Here is a 21,552-nt window from a genome sequence, read left to right as displayed (position 1 = left end):
TATATCGTTCTCATCGATTTCAACATTTAAGTTTCCTCATCGTCTATTAAAATCTCATCGACTGTTATAGTAATCTCCATCCTGTATATCAATGTGTATGTTAAATCGAGAAAATCGAGCAATGGTCTGATCAAGTTTCGTCACATTGTCTCATTGCCCTCTGTGTCAGTTGCATCGATGCAATTCGATCGCTGATACGGCGAAAAAAAAAAGAAAAAGAAAGAACGATCTCGATTACGTGAAAATCGAACGATCCGCTATCTCCGTTCAATATGGGAAGTTTTTGATGTAACGTAGTTGATCCGTCACGGGTCACTGAATTATCGACACTTCGTTCCGCTATAATCGCTTTATTTTTCCCGATCGAACCACGCGCCGTTCACGTTTCTCGAACGGTGTTCAACAGAAGTCGCGAGAAAGAATAGTCGATGCGAAATTTTATCATATTAATACGACAATGTATGTTGAATTTCGAAGATGGCCATCGAGAGAAAAATATGAATTTATCTCCGCTTGATATCTAGACTTATAATTTCAAGAGGTGGAACGATGAAAGCCAACTGTGAATGAGATCTCTCTCGGTATGAAGATTGATAGTATAATGGCGTATGAGAGGGATAAGAAAAATTGGATAAATTGATAATATTGGATGCATTTCCACGAACGATCCGCGTTCCCATGTTTGGAATTGATTTATTGACTTACACGATGATATAATTCTTTAAAAAAAAAAAAAAAAGTGTCGTTATCGAAATATTGATGAAAATTTTTCTGATATTTTAAGAATCCATTATTTTAAATATCCTTTCGAAACGAGATAAGATAAAATAATTTTTGCTTAATTACATTTATCTTTGATTATTTATTATACATATTTATATTTATTTGTATTTTATTTTTTAATCAATATTAGAATCATTGATTTGTAATATATTTTATAAATAGATATCGGAAAAAAATCAATATATTTCGATGTGATTACTGGAAAAAAATATATATGAGATATTTTGAAACTTATACCTGTTCAATCAGCAGATATAATTAGCAAAAATGTCGTTATCAATCGAAAAATAAACCGATTCAAAGATATTCCCACTGTTGTACGAAGGTTTTGATTCGTCGACCAGGTTCCACGGGACACTTGAACAGACTGAAACGGGTGTGTTTCATGTACATCAATGAAGGGTCTCTTTAGTGATCGTTCAATCACCCACAATTGTCGCTAACCCTCTAACTTAGTTAATCCTTGAGAGTGGCCGACTGCTGGTCGAGATGCCACTTACAACCGAATGTTTCCTCGAGTGTGACGCAGAATCGTTGCAGAGAACAGTGACGAATTCCCTTTATGAAGAAATTTATGAAGGATCGATTAAGATTAAGATCAAACATCGGATAAAAATATAACAAAACTCGAGAGACTGTACAAAATGGAGAATTTTGTATATAAAATTTAAATTAGAATTTTAATCCGTGAATTATTGATCAAATAAATTAAATAAGAATACTTTCTTTTTTGAAAGTATTACCAACTTTCCTGGAATCGTGTGAAACTTTGCAGCGAACAGACAGCACAGCGTGTTCACAGCGTGGAAAGGATATAATTTTCTTTTCGCGTTTGTATGACATTTATCTTTTCAAAGTGTATGAAAAAAAGTTTCTGAAGTTTCTTACCCGATATTTATCATTATTTCAGAAACTGTATAAAAAATAAACAAAACTTTAATAAATTGTTGACCAAAGATAGAAATAAATAATAAAAACACAACGTAAAATTAATTTTTTTAATAAAAGTTGGAACAAAGAGTGGAAACAATTGATAAGAAAGTTTGCGTGAAGAAACTTTCTTGACGATTAAAGTCTCTCAAACTTTACAATTATTATGCGCCCTCGATCGCAAGTCGAAATTATAATAAGTCAAAATGAGAATTCACCGGATATTCCGAATAAAATCCATCATAAAGTTTATTACTTTTGTCTCGTATCTATTTATACTTCTCTATTGCTTTGCTTTTTCTCATCATCTCAGACTCTTGGTATGCGCAAATGTGTATTTATGGAATCGGGCTTTGCGAAACTTTGAGAGCTTGCAAACTGTCATTCTTATTTGCTTTTACAATAGAATAAGAATATAAACTTGACTCTAAATGTAGTCCTTAATGTATCTCTTGAAGCACAACAATAGTACTTTCTAACTCCGGAAAGAATTAATTGTTCGTATTCTTATATGAATATATCCTATTCGTAGGATAACTTCCTATGATTCTCGTTGCACACGCGCGTGCATTGTCTGGATTATTAAACCGTTTTATTTTCCCGCCTAGAGAAAAGAATTCTTTTAATAATAAATCTTATAATCTGAGGAGCTAATAATTCTTTTATCCATGCAAATATTTCTAGTGAAATCAGATCTTTTGAGGTTTGTGTTAAATCCCAGTGTTGAGAACCGTTGCATTTGTCCACTCAAACAATTCTCTAGAATTATAGCTTCCTACAACATAAAAAAATCAACGTCAAAAGACTATATATTCGAGTTGAGTAAACGACGATTACAATAAATCTCGATCTGTTGCCAGAATTTCTTCGGACTATCTATATCTTCATCCTTTCAACGATCATCGAATCGATCATTGATAAACGACGCAAAACGAGATGAATCACCCTCATCAAAGAACCCGATAAAAGGTATTATTTCAATCGAAGAATAGACGAAATTATCGATAGCTCTACGTTGCATCACATCGTGGAAATGTGCCTAATTTTAGAATTGGATACAAAGGCCAGAAAAGAAAGCTGGCCACAGGATACACAAGGTTGTAAATACGTGCACACGTAAATCTAGAGCGTTGTATGTTGTGCAGGTACGTTGCATCAGTCACGTATGCCACGTGCTGCGGGTGAAGGTTGGAGAAGGGTATGGAATATAAGAAAAAATGGTGGAATCGACGTGTGCAACCTGATGGAAATCGTCGATAAAAGACGAGTTCGATGCGTGAAAGCTGATGGAAATCGTGGATAAAAGATTGGCCGAGAAACAATGAGAAAAGATTTCCTTCCGCTCGATATAGGGGTGTTGGGGTGAGTTCGAGGCGGTTCGATGCAAGTTTGAAATAAAATCGCGTAGGACGCAGAAATCGTGAGAGACGAATGATCTTGAGATACAATTGACTGTTTGCGATGATACGTGGAATTATATAACACGAAGATGAAAAAATTTTCCGTCGTGTCGGCTAAATTATTGGAAACGATCGAAAAGAATTTTTATATATATTATTACACTGTGTGCAACGTCAGCTGAAAATAATTCCGATAGATAAAGTATCAAGACTATTTCTAACCGCGATTATTTCTTATCAAATAATTATTTATTATTTAATTATTGTAAGAAAAATTTTTAAAAATTTGTATTTCTTTTTTTTTTTTTTTTTTAATGAATACGAATATTGTATATTCTTCGTTTAATTACGCGCACAATGACGTAAAAAAACGTCATCTCGGATTCAAGATCGTGTTTTGGTCGGATACGAATTGCACGTACACGTGATTCTACGTATATGACGGTGTTGACGAGGGATACGATATAAATAATTTGATTAATATGACCGCTATATGGACTCGTTTAACGTGCGAGTATGTCAACTTTGAGGCTTGCGTTTGACGGTTTAATAAAGCAAAATCGAAGCGAAATGATGCAACGTTTTTGTTATTTAGAAACTGTGAAAAAGAATCATTGTTTCCACAGATTTTTTTCAATTAACTCCTCGCTTATCCTTCCCAACCAATGTTATTAAATTAAACATTTATAATTTATTTTTATCACATCATTGAAAAATAGACAATTTTTAACATGTATGAAATCGATTTGAAATTCAAATTAGTAAATATTTTTTCAATTATGCTTATTACTATTCCTTCCTCTGTCAATAAACCGCTATTATCTATTATTTAACTAAATTAATTAATTAAATAACGAATTTAACCAATTACGAATGATTTCCAATCAAATCCCAAGCAAATATTCAAATAGGGATACCGCCATACAAATTATTCATTTTCCAATTAATAATCTCAATACACAAATTAAATTAACTCTTTGAATTATTCCTCTGTTCAACACAGTTTCGACTAATATAATATAAAATTTATGTTTAGCGAAATAGTTTGATTCTTCTTTGAAAAATGAGATTATTTTGACAACGAATGAGACGAAGATAGTTCGTTAGAATGAATTTTTTATCGCAGTATCATCAGGATCACTTACTTATAAGATTCCTGAAGGTGTCTGTGAATATTCGTATCATGGTGAAACAATCGGCAAGTAGATCCTCGTCGGTACCTTCCTTACACCCGAAACTCGTGTGCGTCCGCGTACTGTCAGCTGCTACACACCACCATAACGCGTTCCTGCACGACAGTTCGATTTAAACAGACTGTTTCTCCTGGCTCCTCGAACTATACTACTATAGCATCAGTGGGCCCGCGTTCAAACCACTCTGGCGTGGAGTCTCTCCCCAAAGCTTCTCCTCTCCGCTGTCTCTGTCTCTCCTTTACCGATCTCTTTCTCTCTCCTCCTCCCTTTTCCGCCTAAGTTTTTCACCTATTTTTCCCTTGAATCTATCTTATCCTTTCATCTCAACTCTATTAGTCTTAAGGAATGGACAATAATAGAAAACGCTAACATCTTTCATAGAATTATTATCACCCACTCTTTTTCGTCTAAAAGTAATACGAATTTTTCTAAGAAAATTTCTATCCTCTTTCTTTATCCTTTTCTTTGTTTATTCTTCTATCGCAAGTTTTTTTGGACAAAATAGAAAAGTATATTAAATCTATCTTTCGTCGAATTATTTTCTTCGTTTTCTTCTTTTTCTTTTTTTTTTTTTTTTCTAACGACCTTTCCTCTTTACATTTCCTCCGTTTTTTCCACTTATCATAAATCTGTCGCTACTGAACATGTACGAAACTGCATCGTCTATCTTTCATCGAATTATTTCACCGTCTTCTCTCCTATTTTCTTTTTCCAAGCGAAATCGCGAATTTTCCAAGAAACTTGGATTCGTCTCTACTTCTTTCAATCACTGGTGTCATTAATTCAATCGGATAAGCAGAAAATTTATAGGCAAGTCGATATCGAAGATCGATTCGTCACTCGGTTAGTCACTCGGGAGTTTCATTCCGTTCGAATAACAAAACCGGAAACCGGTGAACCAAGTTAAATACACCGAGACACAAGTTCTACATCGAACGGAGTGCATAATTCGAAATCTGAATATTATCTAATAACAATAATATTTATAACACTCTCGTTTTTATATCATAACCGACAGAGAACAACACCGATTACGATCCTCTCGTCTCGATTTTTGCGAGAATTAAAAAAAAAAAAAAAAGAAAGAAAAAAAATGGACGAGGAATCGTTTCAAACTGTTTTTTTTTAACGAAGGTCAAGTTAATAACGTCACGATGGTGAAAGAAAGGCGCGATCTTTCCTCGTCATAGTCGATAAGCAACTCGTAGAAGACTCGCGGAGCAGAAGGGACAAACTGAGTAAGATCTCCGCTATCCCATCGGTTTTATCATCGACGAGAAACGCGTGGCGTGATGGGCGACGACGCCTTGATTCGTTCAAGACCACGATACTCTTTGACCCGGAGTCGTAAACAAAAAAAAAAAGAAAAAAAGAGAAAAAAACGAAATACAACATATTGGGAAAAGAAAAATGCGAAGAAAAGAGATTTTGCCGGTTATCTCTTATCGCTTGTGCTGCCAGTGCATCTCTATGAGATCCCCTCTACCTGACGATGGCACGCCTCTTTCCGATCTTGGGGCCGTTTTTACACGCGAGGAATAGATAACGATGAGTTTCTTTTTTTTTTTTTTTAATATTTGAGAATTATCGAGTTGAAATATCGCTTTTTATAATATTAAAGATTTTTTAATTATATCTTCTCTAAAGTTTTGAACAGTTATGCGATAAAATATGTAAAGTGCTATTTTTATTATCTGAAATTTTTCGAGATAATATTTTTATTAAAATAAAGAGACGTATCGTATAGATTGAAAAAAATACGTGTAAATAAATATAAATTGATATGCCGTGACTGTCGAAAACATTGTAAGGCAATCGTGCAGGGCATTGAGAATGATGAACACGACGTTGAGTTAACGACGCCACATGGACTATCCTTATCCCCTCTTTCGTAGAACCCCTATATTCGTTCTTTGTATACACTATACCGTTTCGAGGTATTACGACTCTTTCTAAAAGCAAATGTGCTCCAATAAATTTTCTTCAAAATAATGGAATCCATTCTTCTACAAATTTATTTCGAACAATGAAAATTGAATTTCAACAAGCAAGTGTTTCATCTGAATATTAAAAAACGATATTAAAAAAAAAAAAAAAAAAAAGAAAACTATTTTCATCGTAATTTAAAAAAAAAATATTAAATATTGATTTTAGGAAAAAAAACAAACTCTCATAAAATATTTATAACAAATTTTTCACGAACTATTTTTCAACAAATATGCGTTCAGCGCGATTAAAAGTGTCCTTGTTCTGCGATAAGTACGTATGTTGCGTCAATTGGCTTTGGACTCGTCTCTTCAGGGGATTCGAAGGAAGAGAAAGATCGTGGGCATAGACAGAATGAGAAAGAGAGACAGAGAAGAGAAGAGAGGGAAAAAAGAAAAGGAGAACCGTATACAACGGTGCACGTTTTCATTCGATTCCGTTGCACGTACCCTCTCCTCTCTATCCCGTGTAATACACGGTCTTTTTACTATACATTGCCCACCGTGCAATCTGTTTCTTTTTTTCCTCGTAACCTCGTAACGTATATATATATATATAAGTACATAATATGTAGTATATAATATACGCGAGCAAAATGCATTCTGTTGCATTGTAAGAAAATTTTCAATACCTGTTCAACGTTTGTGCGTCGCTTTTTTTTTTTTTGATAAATCGTCTGATTACAGTTGTCCTATTTTACTGATCTCCCTTTGTCTATCTTGGCCACGTGCTCTTCCGTAATACAGATTCAAATCGAATTTCTTTGGACTTCGAACGGTTAATTCGTATCGAACGAAATATATCCAATGATTTTTCCAAGATTGAAAGCATGGAACGATGATATATTAGGAAGTTCTTTATGGGACACGCCTTTCCTCTTCTATTTGAACTATTTTCATACGACACGTGAGGGCTGATTTTCTATTGAACTCTGACCTTTGCTTAATTTATTCTCAGACTCTTTGGCTCAATGATCATTCTCAAAAATATGCTCTTAAAAATATCTTTCCACGAATATTCTATTACTAGATTCGAGAAGATTAATGTTGCAACATCAAACTTATCTCTAACTAGACCAAATCATTCAATAATTCATTACCCTTTGGAAATTTGTTTTTGTTTATTCAATTTCTTTTTCTTCTTCTTCTTCTTTTTCTTTTTATTTCTACTCTACGTATCTTATTCCAGTATTATATAAAACGTCTTAGATAAGACAATCTAAAACAATATGTGTAAATTTCTCGTCTCGATGATCTACCATCGATCAAAGGAAAAAAAATTTGTTTCCAATATCGATCGAATATTGATCGCTCAACTTTCTTCGCCAATTTGAGAGGTCGAAACCGAATTCGGTAACGAACGATGAATAAAGGGATCAAACCAGATCAAATTCGTGCCGTTGTTATACTTTTCTCGGTCAAGACAGGCTGTCCAACTTCATCCAAGTAAAGTCAGTCGAAGCTAGGCCAAGCAGATCGTGCAGGACAGCGATTCGGTTTCTCGAACGGGTCTCTTTCCTTCCTTCTGCTCTGAATCTGAATCTGCTCTCTTTCACCGACAAAAGACGGAGAACGAAGATCACGTCTCTCCTCCTCGTTTTTATAGCATCAAGCCCTCGAGGCGAATTTTCTCCTTCTGACTCGTGTTGATTATCCGAGATGTGTCGAATAAACGAAACCAAAGCCAGGCCTTCGAGCTACGAATCGGAGTGGAACACACACCGTGGACCTTTGAACCCGTTCTCGTCTTATTCCATCGACTTCTCTTCGTGCCCCGTGCAAAGAGAATTCGTCGTCCAGAAACGCGACGAGTAAAATTCCGGACTGGCCTCCCTCGCAATCGTACGTCCAGAACGTTTGTTTCTCTTCTCCTCACGATATCGCGCGTGCGTCGTTGAGCGTAATCGCGAGGCGTGCGTACGTAAACGTGAAAGACGGTGACACGAGCTCTCCATTGATAAAAAGCCAAGAGACGATAAGACGGCAAGAGTCGCGTGGTCCCACTATCAGAAACTCCGACGACGACTGGACACAAACCTTCTCTACCTCGTACATCAACGCTCGTGGTTGATGGGGAGGGCAAGGAGCGACAGAGACGGAGTGAATAGCGCTGGTGGTGGGGGAATAAACAGGGGCGATCGTTTCACCCCCACTACCAATATATATATATATATATATATATCGTTCTACGTCCACCTCCCACGCAAATTCTCTCCAGGATGAAAACAAGCTGTCCTCTTTGGATTCGATCAACCTTTCTATCACGATTATTGCTTGGCGTTTCCTCGATATTGCTTTTTTTTTTTTTTCGTATTCTACAATTTGTTTTGAACGACTGATTTTTTTTTATTGATTTCGTATTGTTTTTTTACAAGTTTTGTATAATTTTAGGTAATGTTTAATGTAATCGGTATATATTAAATCATCTCGGGTTAAATAGAATGTAAATAAGATCTTATTTGTAATTTGTAATTATGTTGCGAGGCATTGTTAAAGTATTTGGTTAAACTTTGGAATGATGAATCGTGGAAAATAATTTTATAAACGTAGTTGACGCATCATTAATATTAATTACCTGTTTAACATTCATACTGCACGAAAACAAAATAATAAAATATAATGCATTCATTAAGAATTAATTGCACATCATTTTCTTTTAATATAAAAAATAAAATATTTCTAATTTAATGTGTGAAAAAGAATTTAATTTTTTTTCTTATATATGATTTTTTATCTTTATCTTTTAAATCGTTCTATTTATTTTATTTTATAAAAATAAAAGCGATCATCGTTTATCGAGAATACAAAAGAATTCTATGTATAGGCATAGAATCATCAGGTTTTCAAAGTTCAATTTTGTTTCAGCTGCTTGTTGAACATGTGCAATCGCAATGTTGTTTTATTTTCTCAACTCTAAAATTATCTCCGCGCGCAAGGAGGTGACGATGGTGGGGGTACGATAGGGGCGATTATCCCCTCCAGTCGCCATTTACTCCCACTCCTCGCTTCTCCCCACCACAACGACGAATACGAGCCAGTTACCTCTCCATTTTCGTGTTTCTCGTTCGTGAGATCACACTTTTATTCGAAACTACGTATCTTTTGAATTATGTATTCGTTATAAAATGTATGCAAATATAATGCAAGCAACGCATGCTCCTATAGCTGTTTCGTAGGAAGTTTTGAAAGTTTGTTCCTTCGCGGGAACAAATACAGATGGCGGAAAATGAAAGCGCGGGAATAGATCGATAATTCAAATTGATTTCAACAAATTCTCAAAATATACGATTCTTTTGCAAACTGAAAATTAATTTTCCATTATTTTTTCCATTATATTTCTAATTGTGAATATAAATTTTCCTCGAATTGCTCGTTGAATTGAAAATGAAAGGTATTCAACCACGAACCAGGGAGGCAAATTTAAAGACAATACACCCTTTGTTTCTGCACTAAAAGAAGGTTGCCCAATTCGTGGATTTTCCCTACAAATTCTTCACGGAACAATGGATATTTTAGTTTCCAATCCAACAATTCACTCTCGAATAGGTATTTAAAATAACAATCTACTAAATTATCTTCCTCGTTCCTCGTTTGTCTCATTCCTCGTTTGTCTCATTTATAGAATACCTTATTAATGGCTTTGTTTCGCTAGCTCGTTCCAACGTTCTAACAAAAAAAAAAGTAATCAATGTTTCGAACAATCTCCTTGGAAATTCAATCACCGTTACGATGCACAAACCTTGCCCGGCCTCGTTCTCATTGCCTTTAAATCCCAAGTTCCTCCGGTAAGAAAGGCAATAATCTCGCGAGCCGTTTTCTTACGGCCTCGGTGAAAGCCCTCCGCGAAAACTTTTCGATATTCCCGGGAATGAAGAGGGAACTCTTTCCGGGCCGACGAAGTTATTATCGAGGTGAATGGAGAGACGCACAAAGAATATTGGACAGACACATTCATTCCCGATCCTCTTTGTTCGAGAGGTGTGAAAAACCACGAGAGGATTCGGGCAATTTTTTTTTTCTTCTCTCTTTCTCTCCTTTTCTTTCTCTCCTTTTTTGACTACAAAAAAAAATTTTTCATTTATCCCGCAGCTGTTCGTTCCATACTCCTTTCAGAGCTTTCATTCAGCGTAGAATTAGCGGTGACTGTATATCGTCATAGGAATCGGTCGATTTTCGAGAGGAAACGGTCGAGTCGATAACGCGTGCGCCGCAACCACACGATAACGGGAGATTTCAGAAGAAAAATAAATATCACGAGCCTGTACATTTGGCAAGCTGATAAGAGAAAATTGGTATGCAAAAATTAATATTATATAGATTATATTTCGTTGTAAATTTTTTAGTATTCAACGAAAGAGTTATTGAAATGTATGTAGATATATTTCTTGTATGTATTTTCAAATTTATTGTACACTGTGGCAGAAGATCGTTGATCAAATAATTTAAATAATTTGAAAGTGTAACAAATTTTCATCGAGAAAATAAAAGAATATAATTATCCGACGTTTTATTTTGAAATTTGTCATAATTTCACCAGGACGTTATAATTGAAAAATTCACTCCAGATTAAGGAGAACTTGAGGATTTGAAAGTGTAGACAATTTTTATTGTAAAAATTGCTGTATAATCCGATTTTCAAATTTATCACGAGTTCAACGAGAGAGTAAAGTTGAAGGGTTCACTTCAGATTAAGGAGAAGTCTTCTCAACACGACCGCACGAGGATAATTAATAATCCGCTGAATGTATCGCATTTTAAAGAGCCGATCCCCCAGCCAGAAGCGCGAAGAAAGCTTCCGGGTGCCGTTAATTAATTCGCGATTCCATTCGAGTACGAAAGTTCAAGTTGGAAGACCATTCCGTGCGTTGGTTATATTCTCAAGATCGTGCATTACTCGTGGTCAAGAAATGAAAATAAAAAGAAGAGAATGGAAAACAAAGGAACGTTGATTTATCGCGGAAGAATCCGCTTCATCAGTGAGGTTGTTCTACAACGCTTCTATATGAATTCGCGATTCGTCACGTTAAACTATTCTTACAAATGTCCATGCGTAAACGTAGTGTCGTGAAATTAAGTGTCGTGAAAAGCAAATAATCCGTAGATTCTATTTACAATAAAATAGATATATCGTAGTAAAAAAAAAAAAAAAAGCAAATGATCTACCGATTATTTNAAAAAAAAAAGCAAATGATCTACCGATTATTTAAAAAAAAAAAAAAAAAAAAGATAAAAGTTACCTGATGTGCTCAAAACGATGTGTTAAGATGGTTGATGATGCGCGATTCTTTCTTCCTCGAGGTCGTTTCGCGAATACGAACGTTTCGCGATCGATGAAACCGATTAACTGGAGGCGGATATGTGAAAATGTATAATTGCGTGGAAAGATACGATATTTACGTAATCAATTGGCACGAAAAATTGATTTTCAAATGATTTTTTCGACCGGGACACGTGGTGTCGAGACGGCTGGCGTCGTTACGTGTGCAACGCTACCGATGTATGGTACCTTCACGAATACTTCTCCGCCCCAAGATTCTTTCCCTCCGTCTTTTTCTTTCATCCTGCCCCGCCACCGACAACCCCTCTTCCTGTGTCCCCGCCGTTCACCGTGATATCCCCCACCACGGGTTTCCCCTTTCGAAACGCGATGGACAGCCATGGGTTCCCGGGAGACCCGTGAGGGACGTAGCTACTAATGCGAGTGCCACCACCCATGTTTTTTTCATAATCTTGCAATCGTTTCAACTCGGCCAAACGTATTGACGTGCGTGGGAATTTGTGGCGGTTCGAAAATTTCGTTTGAGATAAAAATTAGCTTCGAGTTCGAATTAATATTAGAACAATTTGATATTTATTATATTTATTATTATATTTATTATATATTTATGTGATGCTATGCACACGTATGTTGGAATATGGATTGGAAGTTGAAATATTATAAATATACGTATAAATATATCGAGATCTTTTTCCTAGAATATATGAAAATATATTTTGCTGAAAGCATTCGCGTGTTATTGGTAATTGTCGGTAAACATCGAAGTATTTTAACATTTAGTTATATACGTGAATTTTATTGATTTTGTATCTCGTCCAATTTCCTTTTAAAAATTTTTAATTTTTTTTTCTAATTAGAAAATAATTTGAATTTTATTTTATTCGCTACATTGACTTTTTTTACGTTTTCAGAATAGAGAATTTTTGCGCGTAGCTTGTAAATTATGCACGTGTTACATTAATTTTTTGTGTCAATGATACGGTGCATGCAGGCGAATATTCGTTGATAAAAAGGGAATCGCGGTTACCTGTGCAACTTGGTATGTTGATGGCACTCTCGTTCCACTTGCCATTCTTGCACTCGAGTATCCTTGTCCTTTCTTTACTGTCAGGGAACACGGTACCCAATTTGCAGAGAAAAGTCCTTGAGGTTAGAGTGCCATTCAATACGTAACTTCCGTTGGGCACCGAGACATCCGGGCAGTCCAACGCTGAAACGTTAATAATCAGCTATAGAGTTTGCTGTTCATTTGCATATAGTTCCTATTCACCACGTCAAATTATAATTACGTTGTGCATCAACGAATTGTTGGTGAATATTGATCAATCTATTTCAATCATATTTACAATTCAATTCGTTTTGCCTTGAAATTATTTATTTAATTGTAAATATGGAAATTGCGAACTACAAATGTAATTTTGTAATTCTGATTGGCTCCAAGATAAAAAAGGATCCATAATATTCGATCGTTACGTCACAATGCAACGATCGACCAGGCGAACATATCATAACATATGAAAGAAATCGTAGAGAAAAGATATCGTATGTCAGACACGCTTGTGTTCTAAAAAAAAAGTTCGTCGATTCGTTATTTCTGGATGAAAGATTCATTGTGCAATCGTTTGTTCATATCGAATTCCAAGCTCTCTCGATTTCGATCTTCGATTTCAGGAAAAAAAAAAAAAATAAGAAGAAACAAATCGACCTTCGTTCTCAGGAGGTTAAACGGACCTTGATATTGCAAGAAGAATCCTCGTGCCGTGTACAGCTTCTTCGTGGCGACAAGGTCGAGGGTGATCACGCTCGAGTTCGAAACGACCTTGACGCCAGCCGCGGTACCGCAATTCTCGAACAACGTTCTTCCTTTTTCTCGCACTCTCACGATGTCCACGCAATTGCCATCTGTTTCTGGCCCTGGAAAACAATTAGAACATTTTTATTTCTTTATCCTTATTATACTTACATTCTTCACTTAAGTATAATACAATCGCGTTAGATATTTCTATACTCTGTACATACTCTATTCGTATTTATTTTTTTTTTTTTTTTTAATAGAATATAAATCACGCGAAGTGAAGGAGAAAAAAAATTTTATTAAATTATTAAATTTTATTAAATTATTAAATTTTTTATTATTAATTATTAAATTATTAAAAGATTAAATTTCGTTAATCATTATAATCCCAAGCATATGTACAGATTCTACGTTCTCGAACTTAAATATTAATTAAAACGATCTGAATGAACTCGTTAATTTAAATCGTAAAGTACACACGACTCGTGATTTCTTAATCGATTCTATGCAAGATGCACGTATGTTAATCTTCAAGTCCGGAAGGAAAGCGAGGAAATAAAGGGGAAACGGATCGATACTTACCCCGGATATTCAGGTCGTGGAACGTGAGGACGATCCTGTGCCCAGGAGCCGACCTGAACGTCCAGCCGCACGTACTCTCGCCGAGGTAGTAAAGCGGATAGCCTGGTGAATTTATAAAACCACCCTCACCAGGGATCACCTTCAGTTCCTCGTTGCAATATTTTCTCACTGCAGCCTCTGAAACAATCCCCGAAAATGTAAATAAATCGAAGTTCAAACATCTTCGTCGAGGAAGCACGAATAAATATGATACGAACGCTATACGACTATAAATTACCTCTTTTACAATTTTAAGGGGGATGGAACGGAAATTAAATTTCTTCCCTAATGTACGGACGAGAGGAGAAAAGGAAGGAGGGGGAGAAGAAAGTATAAATTATCTATATACCAACACACATGAAAAATTCTATTTTCCCCGACGCGAATCTACTCAGTTGAATTGCCACCCCCGAGCCATCGACCTCCCTCGAGTATTGTTCGTTCCAGAGACGCGAAAGGACGACACTTTTACCGACATAAGGACGCGCAATCAGCATCTGCATCCGTTTCGGTCCATTTGTCGATTTCGAGTGTGACTGCCGCCACCATTATGCGACGTTTCGCCTGACCGAGGGTGTCCTTGCCCCACTTTCCACAGGAGGGGTGAACCGACCGGAGAATACCTACACCTGGAGGGGGCTGATACCGGTTGTAGGGCATCGAAGGGGTGGCACGATTCTTCCTCTATCTTTTCGAACGATGAAAAAGATCTTTGCTCTATTCTTCGATCCCGTTCCTTTTCGTCGTCTTATTCTTCTCGAACGGTAAAATTCCTCTATTGAAAGATACGTCGAGAGTGGTATATATATATATATATATACATATTGAAATGACGATACGAATTTTTTGCCACAGATTCTCTCGGCTAAGATTTCGTAAATATTAATTTTTTTTAACGTGCACTCGTTTATTTGCTAAAAATGATTTATATAAAACAGATGTTACGATGTCGGTGTTATGATAAAGACATCGATCACATTGTGACGTAAGTAACACGTTTTCTTGTCTACCAAGATTATTTTACGATGTGTAAAGTAATACACAAGTTTATTAATCATTGGTTGTATAACCAATGATCAATTTCTAATTTAAAATTATAATAATTTTTCTATTGGAGAAATATTTTCATTCGATAATTACGTAAAATTATCGCATGAATTGATTGCACACAAGTCTAAATATGAAATTATAATTTTTCTAACTGTGGAGATAGAAAATTATCGCGTAAAAATAAAAATTATCACATAAAAATATTCCATATTGATCGCAGATGGGTCGTGTTATATAGAAAGGAAGCTCGATTAAAGAGCCTCTCGAAGACTGTGATTCGCATTCAACGAGTCTTTCCGCATCTTTTACTATTTCATAGTTCGCCTGGTTGCATAGAGACAAGGGATTAACGCGTCCTTCGAATTTCTGTCTTTTGTCGCACACATGTCATTCATTGCGATTCTTCGAAAAGTCGGTCATTATAAAAGTTTCGTGTGAAACTTTTTGATCCCTCGATATTATAAAGAATGGAATTGTCTCGAATCACGTTTTCGCGAATATTGGAAATGATTTTCAGAATTTTAAGCGAATCTGAGGGAAAGAGAAAAATTTATTGGATAACTTGTTACGAATTTTTATTGATTTTAAACTTTCTTTCGTATAAACTTTGAAGTTCAAGGTGAAGGAAAGGAAAAGTGGATTAAAAGGATTTGGGGAAATTTTATTTAAATTACGCGAGTGATGAAGAAAATAGAAAGACTTTTGTAAGATTCGTTGATATAAAAGATTTTTGTAACATATAAAATTAAGAAAGTATCGCACGTGACATGGCATTCATTCTCTAGCTTCGATCAAGATTATCTCGTATATTGTTTGGATTATCTAGATTGAAGATTATCGATAGAACGTGACTGAAAATCGATCGTTCTCTACGAGAAGGAAGACGACGTGTATGTGAAAAAAAAATGAAATCAAGTATTTCCTGTTTCTCATGTGTTAAATTCTATGGAAAAATTAATAGAATTTATTTTTAACGCGAGAAGATAATTATTTTTTTTTTCGTATGTCTAGATAAATTAATTTAATTTATAAAAAATATTTACCAGGAATACAGGCGTACTTCAATCGTAATGTGGCTGGATTCCAATAAACGGCGCTCGGGTGGTCGGTAGTAAAATTGTAACGACAATGCTTCTGTCCGGAACATCTAAAATATAGAAAGAATTCAATACTCGATTTCATATTTAATCCTCTAACGCCATATCGTTGCATCTTAAATCTTTCTCCGTGTTTCAAGATTTTTAAAACTTCAACGTCCAATAGATTTCTAAAATTACTAACGATTAAAAGTACACCTCTTTCAAAAATTCGAATATTCAAAAGTTTTGCTTTGCTGCCCGAGCAAAAAATTTTTCCTTAAAGAAACGTGGAAAATTTATCAAGTCTTAACGAGAATCTATGCCAATTTCGCGATACCAAACACACAGGTACACAAGATAAATTTGCGTATAGCAAACAGCGCAACGCAGATTGTATCGATTTCTCTGCAGCGTCGTCAATTAAATAAGCGAGGCCGGTCATTAGGGGTGTGTACCGGGTGTCGAAAGTGCGAGGGCCGCTCACAAAGGAGAAATCGCTATTGTTTTCAGATCGAGATGATTGTTGCGCAGGGATCGAGAATGGCCAGGCTAGGTGGAACAATGGGCGTAGGTTTTCACCCCTTTTCACGTGGTGGGACGGTGAATACACCCCCTCCCCCTCACGCCGATTTTATCGCTTCGTTCCCCTCGCCGGAAATAAAAGGGAAATAACGTTTCATGCGCCACCCACGCGAGGAATCCCTTTGAATTTTTCGACCTCGCGACTCTTTCATCGTCGCATTTCCGAACGAGTCTCAAACGTTGTTGATTTGGAATGGATACGATCTTTGACTCTCCCTTGAAAAATTTGCATATCCTGACTGAGCTTGATGGATCCATTTAAAAATATTGAAAATATTTTAGAAAAATACGTTCGAGGATACGTTTAATGGATAGTTGCAATGGTAATTTACCTGGTAATTTGGTTTTTTTTGTTCAGGTTTAATAACGCTTGAAATTTAATGAGTTCGAACTTTAGTAGTTTTAGGATCTTCGAATGAATCGAGTAGTAACGATATAGTAGATTTATTATTATTATTATAGCTTCTTCTTATTATTATTATAGCAAAAAACGTAATGAGACGTGAAAGATATTTTATGCTAATTAATTTTTCAGAGAATATTTCATATTTCTCTCAGAATATTTCATGTTGATTGTTGTAAATATATAACTGTATATTCTCCAATATTCTACAAAATACTACACAAAAAATAACATATTCAAATAATATATATTTGTTCAAAATAATATATATATTTTATTGTCGATAATTTTTCTCGTCTTCGATATTTTCCGCTTAATTTAAAAAATTGTTCTGTATGTGCTTCCAAAGAGTAGAAAAATTTCGTTTGAAAGAAGGAAAAAACAAGGACGAAATCCCTATGACAAGAGAAAAATTCAATCCTAGAGATAGGGTAGGGACGTTCCCTTCGGGTTCGCAGTTGCAACCCCTTATTTACAAAGTTCATCGAGCTGTGCTCCTCGCGCGCGATGCGCTCTCCTGGAAACGATTTCTCCTTCGGCGGGCATCGAACGTCGCTCAAAAGGCAATTAAAACTTCGCGTACGCTTTACTGGCGCACATCAAACGGCAATTTTGCGTGTCGAGATTTCGTTCCACCCTTGAAGACACGTTACCAACATGGGACACATAGTCATAGAAGAGTAAATTTCGTGGAGAGAGGAAGAGAAAGGAGGAACGATTGCTTGCAAGTAAAAGCGATTCTACATTTATCTTTGGTGATTTTATCCACGAAATAGATCATCCTCGTCATTCTTGCGCTTTTCTGCCAACGAACACGTTTGTTGTGACGGACAATGAGCATATTATAATAATAGTATTTTGTATTTGTTATTAGATGGGCTATGATAAAATAGAAGAAGATAAAAATTTAAATAATGAATTTCTAATCTCTATCGATTAGACTTCATATCGATGTGAATATAAAATTATATTTGAAACGCGTCAGGAATGGTTTTCTAATTCTGTGGTCTACGCGCCGGTAATGTAATCCAAACCGAATATCTTTTACTCTCTCCTTTCCTTGCGGATGCCTAGTGGGTGACTCGTATTACCAGAGACGGTGTGTATTGTGTATTCGAAATGATACGAAAAGCGAAAGTGGTATCCCTCGAGTTCACAAAAATTCGAAAAACTGATCTTGATCTACAATCATATATAAGAGATTACTTTCACGAATTTACTCCGTACAATGCGTCTCACAAAGAATGGTACGAATAAATAAAAATGATCAAGTTTAACAATTCGATTTTCAAAAAGTTAAAACAACGATCATAAATTGTCTCAGAATTTTTCAAAAAAATGGTGTTCACCAGTTTTCCACATTCAACAACATACCTCTTATTCAACGACTGTCTAACATCCACCAGTCCGAATCGTTCCTCATCAGCGTCGTCGATATAATTCCCTTTCAACCCTTTCTTCTTGTAGGAACCGCTACCTCGACTCTTGTACATCTTCCTCCCTATCAACTTCTGCAAATCGTATCCGCAAATACGCGTCAGATTCGAGAGATACTCCGCTTCCAGGACGAAGATGAACGCCTTCAACGATCTGCAAGTCAATCGAACGGCGCCGTGCGAACAATGGTCCTCCTGGATGATCTCCATGTAGCCGCCCGGCAGCTTGACGCCTTTCAGAATCTTGGTGAACGGCGACTGAGTGCTCGAGTGAAATGTTCTCGACGTCGACGAGCACCTCGCCATCAGCAATAACAACAGAAGACTCGTCAGGGTCGTTGCTCCTGGCGCCATGATCGTTGATCATCACAGAGGTCGAGGTGGCCCTCCTCTCGAGATATTCTTAAAATTAACCTCCTCGAGCAGGCGAAGGAGTCAAGTGGGCCGATAACGCGGGCCAATTTCCCTCTGTTTCTTGTTTCCCCCTTCCGATATGGCCAGCCACCGGCTCTCTCGGCTTCTCGGTACCGAGGTTAGACCACTCGAGGACCACTTTGCGAACAACCACGATCCTCGTTTCTCTTCCCTTTCCGTCGGCCCTGTGAGAAACAAAAAGTGAAGGGTGACGGGGGACGCCCTTTTGGGGTAATAAAGTAGGATTCCGTTGGAACAGGGCTTTACGGAGCTTCCCATCTAAGTGATAAACCGTTGCGCGGTAAGAACGAACGTGGGTGTTCAACCACGTGGGTGTTGTTCAATTTGTTCAAATTGCATCCTCAATTAAATTGTATAAAATTATTCGAAAAACGTAAAATAATATGTACATAAAATAATATTGTAATTAACTGTTAAATGCTATGGTGAAATCGAAACACGATAATTTTAATTCTCTGACGAAATTCTAAAATATGAATGTAATGAATAATAAACATTTGACGTTATAAGTTATCGAGACTAATAAACGTGATAGTTGAAATCAGAAAGTGTCTGTAACATTTAATGTGAAAAAAAAAAAAAAAAAAAGAAAATAATCTCAAGAAGAATTTGCTAATCGATTTCAAGCGTTCCCTCCGTGGTTTATCGATCGTTCTCCATAATTTTTCTTAACAGAAAAAATACAATTGATTTACAAAACGGACTTACTAGAAACGTCGATAGGCTCTCTCATTCATCCAGGTCGATAAATTTTCAAAGGATTCTCGCGAGAATGCGGCCAGCAACTCGGATAAACCTGGCAAGACTGAAGAGGTAGGATTATTTGCCGATGAAAATCGTGGCTCTCTTTATTTTCGCTCGACGCCTCCCGGCATCTTCAGATTTGTTGCCACACCAAGAAACCCTGGTGCGCGATTAATCGGCCACGGCCAAGTCTCCAGTCTTCCAGACGACTCTCGATGCTCGTTGACCAAGGATGCGCGGATTAGAATAATATTGGGAACGCGAGTTCGATCGTCACGTGCACATTGACATTGACCGATTTTTAACGGCGTTGTTTCTTTTTTTCTTTTTTTCTTCGTTTAATTTTAAAGACAGGATCTATTTGTTTACTCTGTTAATTTTAGAACACACGATTCTCTTCACGCGTTCGTTTTGGATAGAATTATCGTAGATACTTTGATTAATAAAAACGCTTTGCGTGTGATTGAGTATCAAAAATTTGAAAATCGTTATGTTTATGTTATGCAGATTGTGAAGCGAATGTTTCGCCTCTGTTTTATTTCAAGATACACCGATAAAGTCGATTCGCGTCTGGTGCGATCGAACGATGCCCGACTATTTTTGAATCAGTACTACTCGATCTCTATTCAAAACATTACTCTTTAAACCTTCTTCGAAGTGTAAACTCTCACGGTAGTATCTTTGGAATTGTTGGAATTTTTGGTTCCACTGAATTATCAGTCTCTCGGAAATATTGCTTACGACATAATACCTTTGGAAGTTTCTTTACAAAAATATACTACCTTGTATATATGTGTATATATATATATATTCTTTCTTCTTAAGAAAATATAAGTATAAATTATTTCTATCATTCTCGAGAAATATAACATCCAATTTCCATTCCAATTTTCAAAATCGACTTTCGAAACGGAATCGCAATCGTTTCAAATATTTTTTTTTTTTTTTCTCAAATTTCTCAAACGATTCTTCCAAAGGCACCGATCGATCGATCGATCGATAATCGATCTCCTCTCCTCGATCAAACTCATCAACCACTATCGACCAACATTCGCCCCTGTTTTTCCGCGATCACGAGCAATTTTTCCATCTTAAACAAACCCATTCTGCGCTCACCTGTCCCCCACACTTTTACTCTCAACTTCGATCGACCACATCGCGGAAACCATCACTTCCGACATCATTGAATCCTTTCTTCCGCCTCGATCATTTCGTCTCTCAGGCTCAAGTTTCTTCGAAGCACACGAATCCACGGGAAACGACACTCTCCAACTTCGTATTCCAGGTGAAATAAAAGTCTCCAAAACTGTCGGCACGCCTCGCGATAAATCAACGCGAAAAGCCGAGGGGGCCATTCAACAAAATCCCACCGCGCTCTTCCGTTATCTCTGTTTCGCAGTCCGCATGATAATACCACGCGGGAAGAAATTTCAGAAAAAAGAAATACTTCTACGTGACTCGCGCACACTTTTTTCACTTCTCTTTCTGGCCTCCTTGGCACCAAGATCGAACTCGCCGATCGAAGAAGAGATAAAAAAACAGAGAGACGTAAAAACTTTTCAAACGCGTTTCATTTCTTTCCTTTTCTTTTTTTTTTTTTTTTTTTTTTTTTTACCGACAGAAGAACAAAATCTAACAACGTAAACACTCGAAGAAGAAATATGAAGAGATGCGAATTAAATCGAGTTTGCCGGTTAAAAAGAAAAAAAAAATCTTCGTGCCTCTCGTACGAATTGAATAAACGCGTTTTCGACTCGATCGTGAAAAAAAAAAAAAAAAAAAAGCAGGAGAGCTACGCGCCGTTTGGCTTCGTGCCCGACACTGAAGAAACGCACACG

General features: G+C 36.5%; 1 protein-coding gene and 1 long non-coding RNA gene across 2 annotated transcripts in view; both read right to left on the bottom strand.

The window, feature by feature from the left end:
- LOC122718176 overlaps positions 1–21,335 on the bottom strand; it is a 29,501-nt gene extending 8,166 nt beyond the window's left edge. Inside the window, exons 1-6 of the mRNA XM_043942988.1 lie at positions 19,679–21,335; positions 18,474–19,134; positions 16,079–16,182; positions 13,947–14,123; positions 13,301–13,483; positions 12,597–12,779 (exon numbers count right to left, since the gene is read on the bottom strand). Of these exons, the coding sequence (XP_043798923.1) occupies positions 12,597–12,779; positions 13,301–13,483; positions 13,947–14,123; positions 16,079–16,182; positions 18,474–18,889 (1,063 nt within the window). The 5' untranslated portion in view covers positions 18,890–19,134; positions 19,679–21,335. The remainder of the gene's footprint in view (positions 1–12,596; positions 12,780–13,300; positions 13,484–13,946; positions 14,124–16,078; positions 16,183–18,473; positions 19,135–19,678) is intronic.
- Positions 1,768–11,748, bottom strand: LOC122718177. Its single transcript, XR_006347336.1, has 4 exons — positions 11,529–11,748; positions 6,924–10,348; positions 4,259–4,401; positions 1,768–2,488 (listed from the first exon to the last, which is right to left on the bottom strand). It is a non-coding gene; the product is annotated as an uncharacterized LOC122718177 (long non-coding RNA).
- Positions 21,336–21,552: the final 217 nt, after the last annotated feature.

Source organism: Apis laboriosa, unplaced genomic scaffold, assembly GCF_014066325.1.
Source record: "Apis laboriosa isolate Shangri-la unplaced genomic scaffold, ASM1406632v1 scaffold5_cov152, whole genome shotgun sequence".
In the NCBI taxonomy this organism is placed as follows: domain Eukaryota; kingdom Metazoa; phylum Arthropoda; class Insecta; order Hymenoptera; family Apidae; genus Apis; species Apis laboriosa.
The sequence above is the reverse complement of the archived record's forward strand: the minus strand, read 5'-3'. Positions and strand labels throughout refer to the sequence as shown.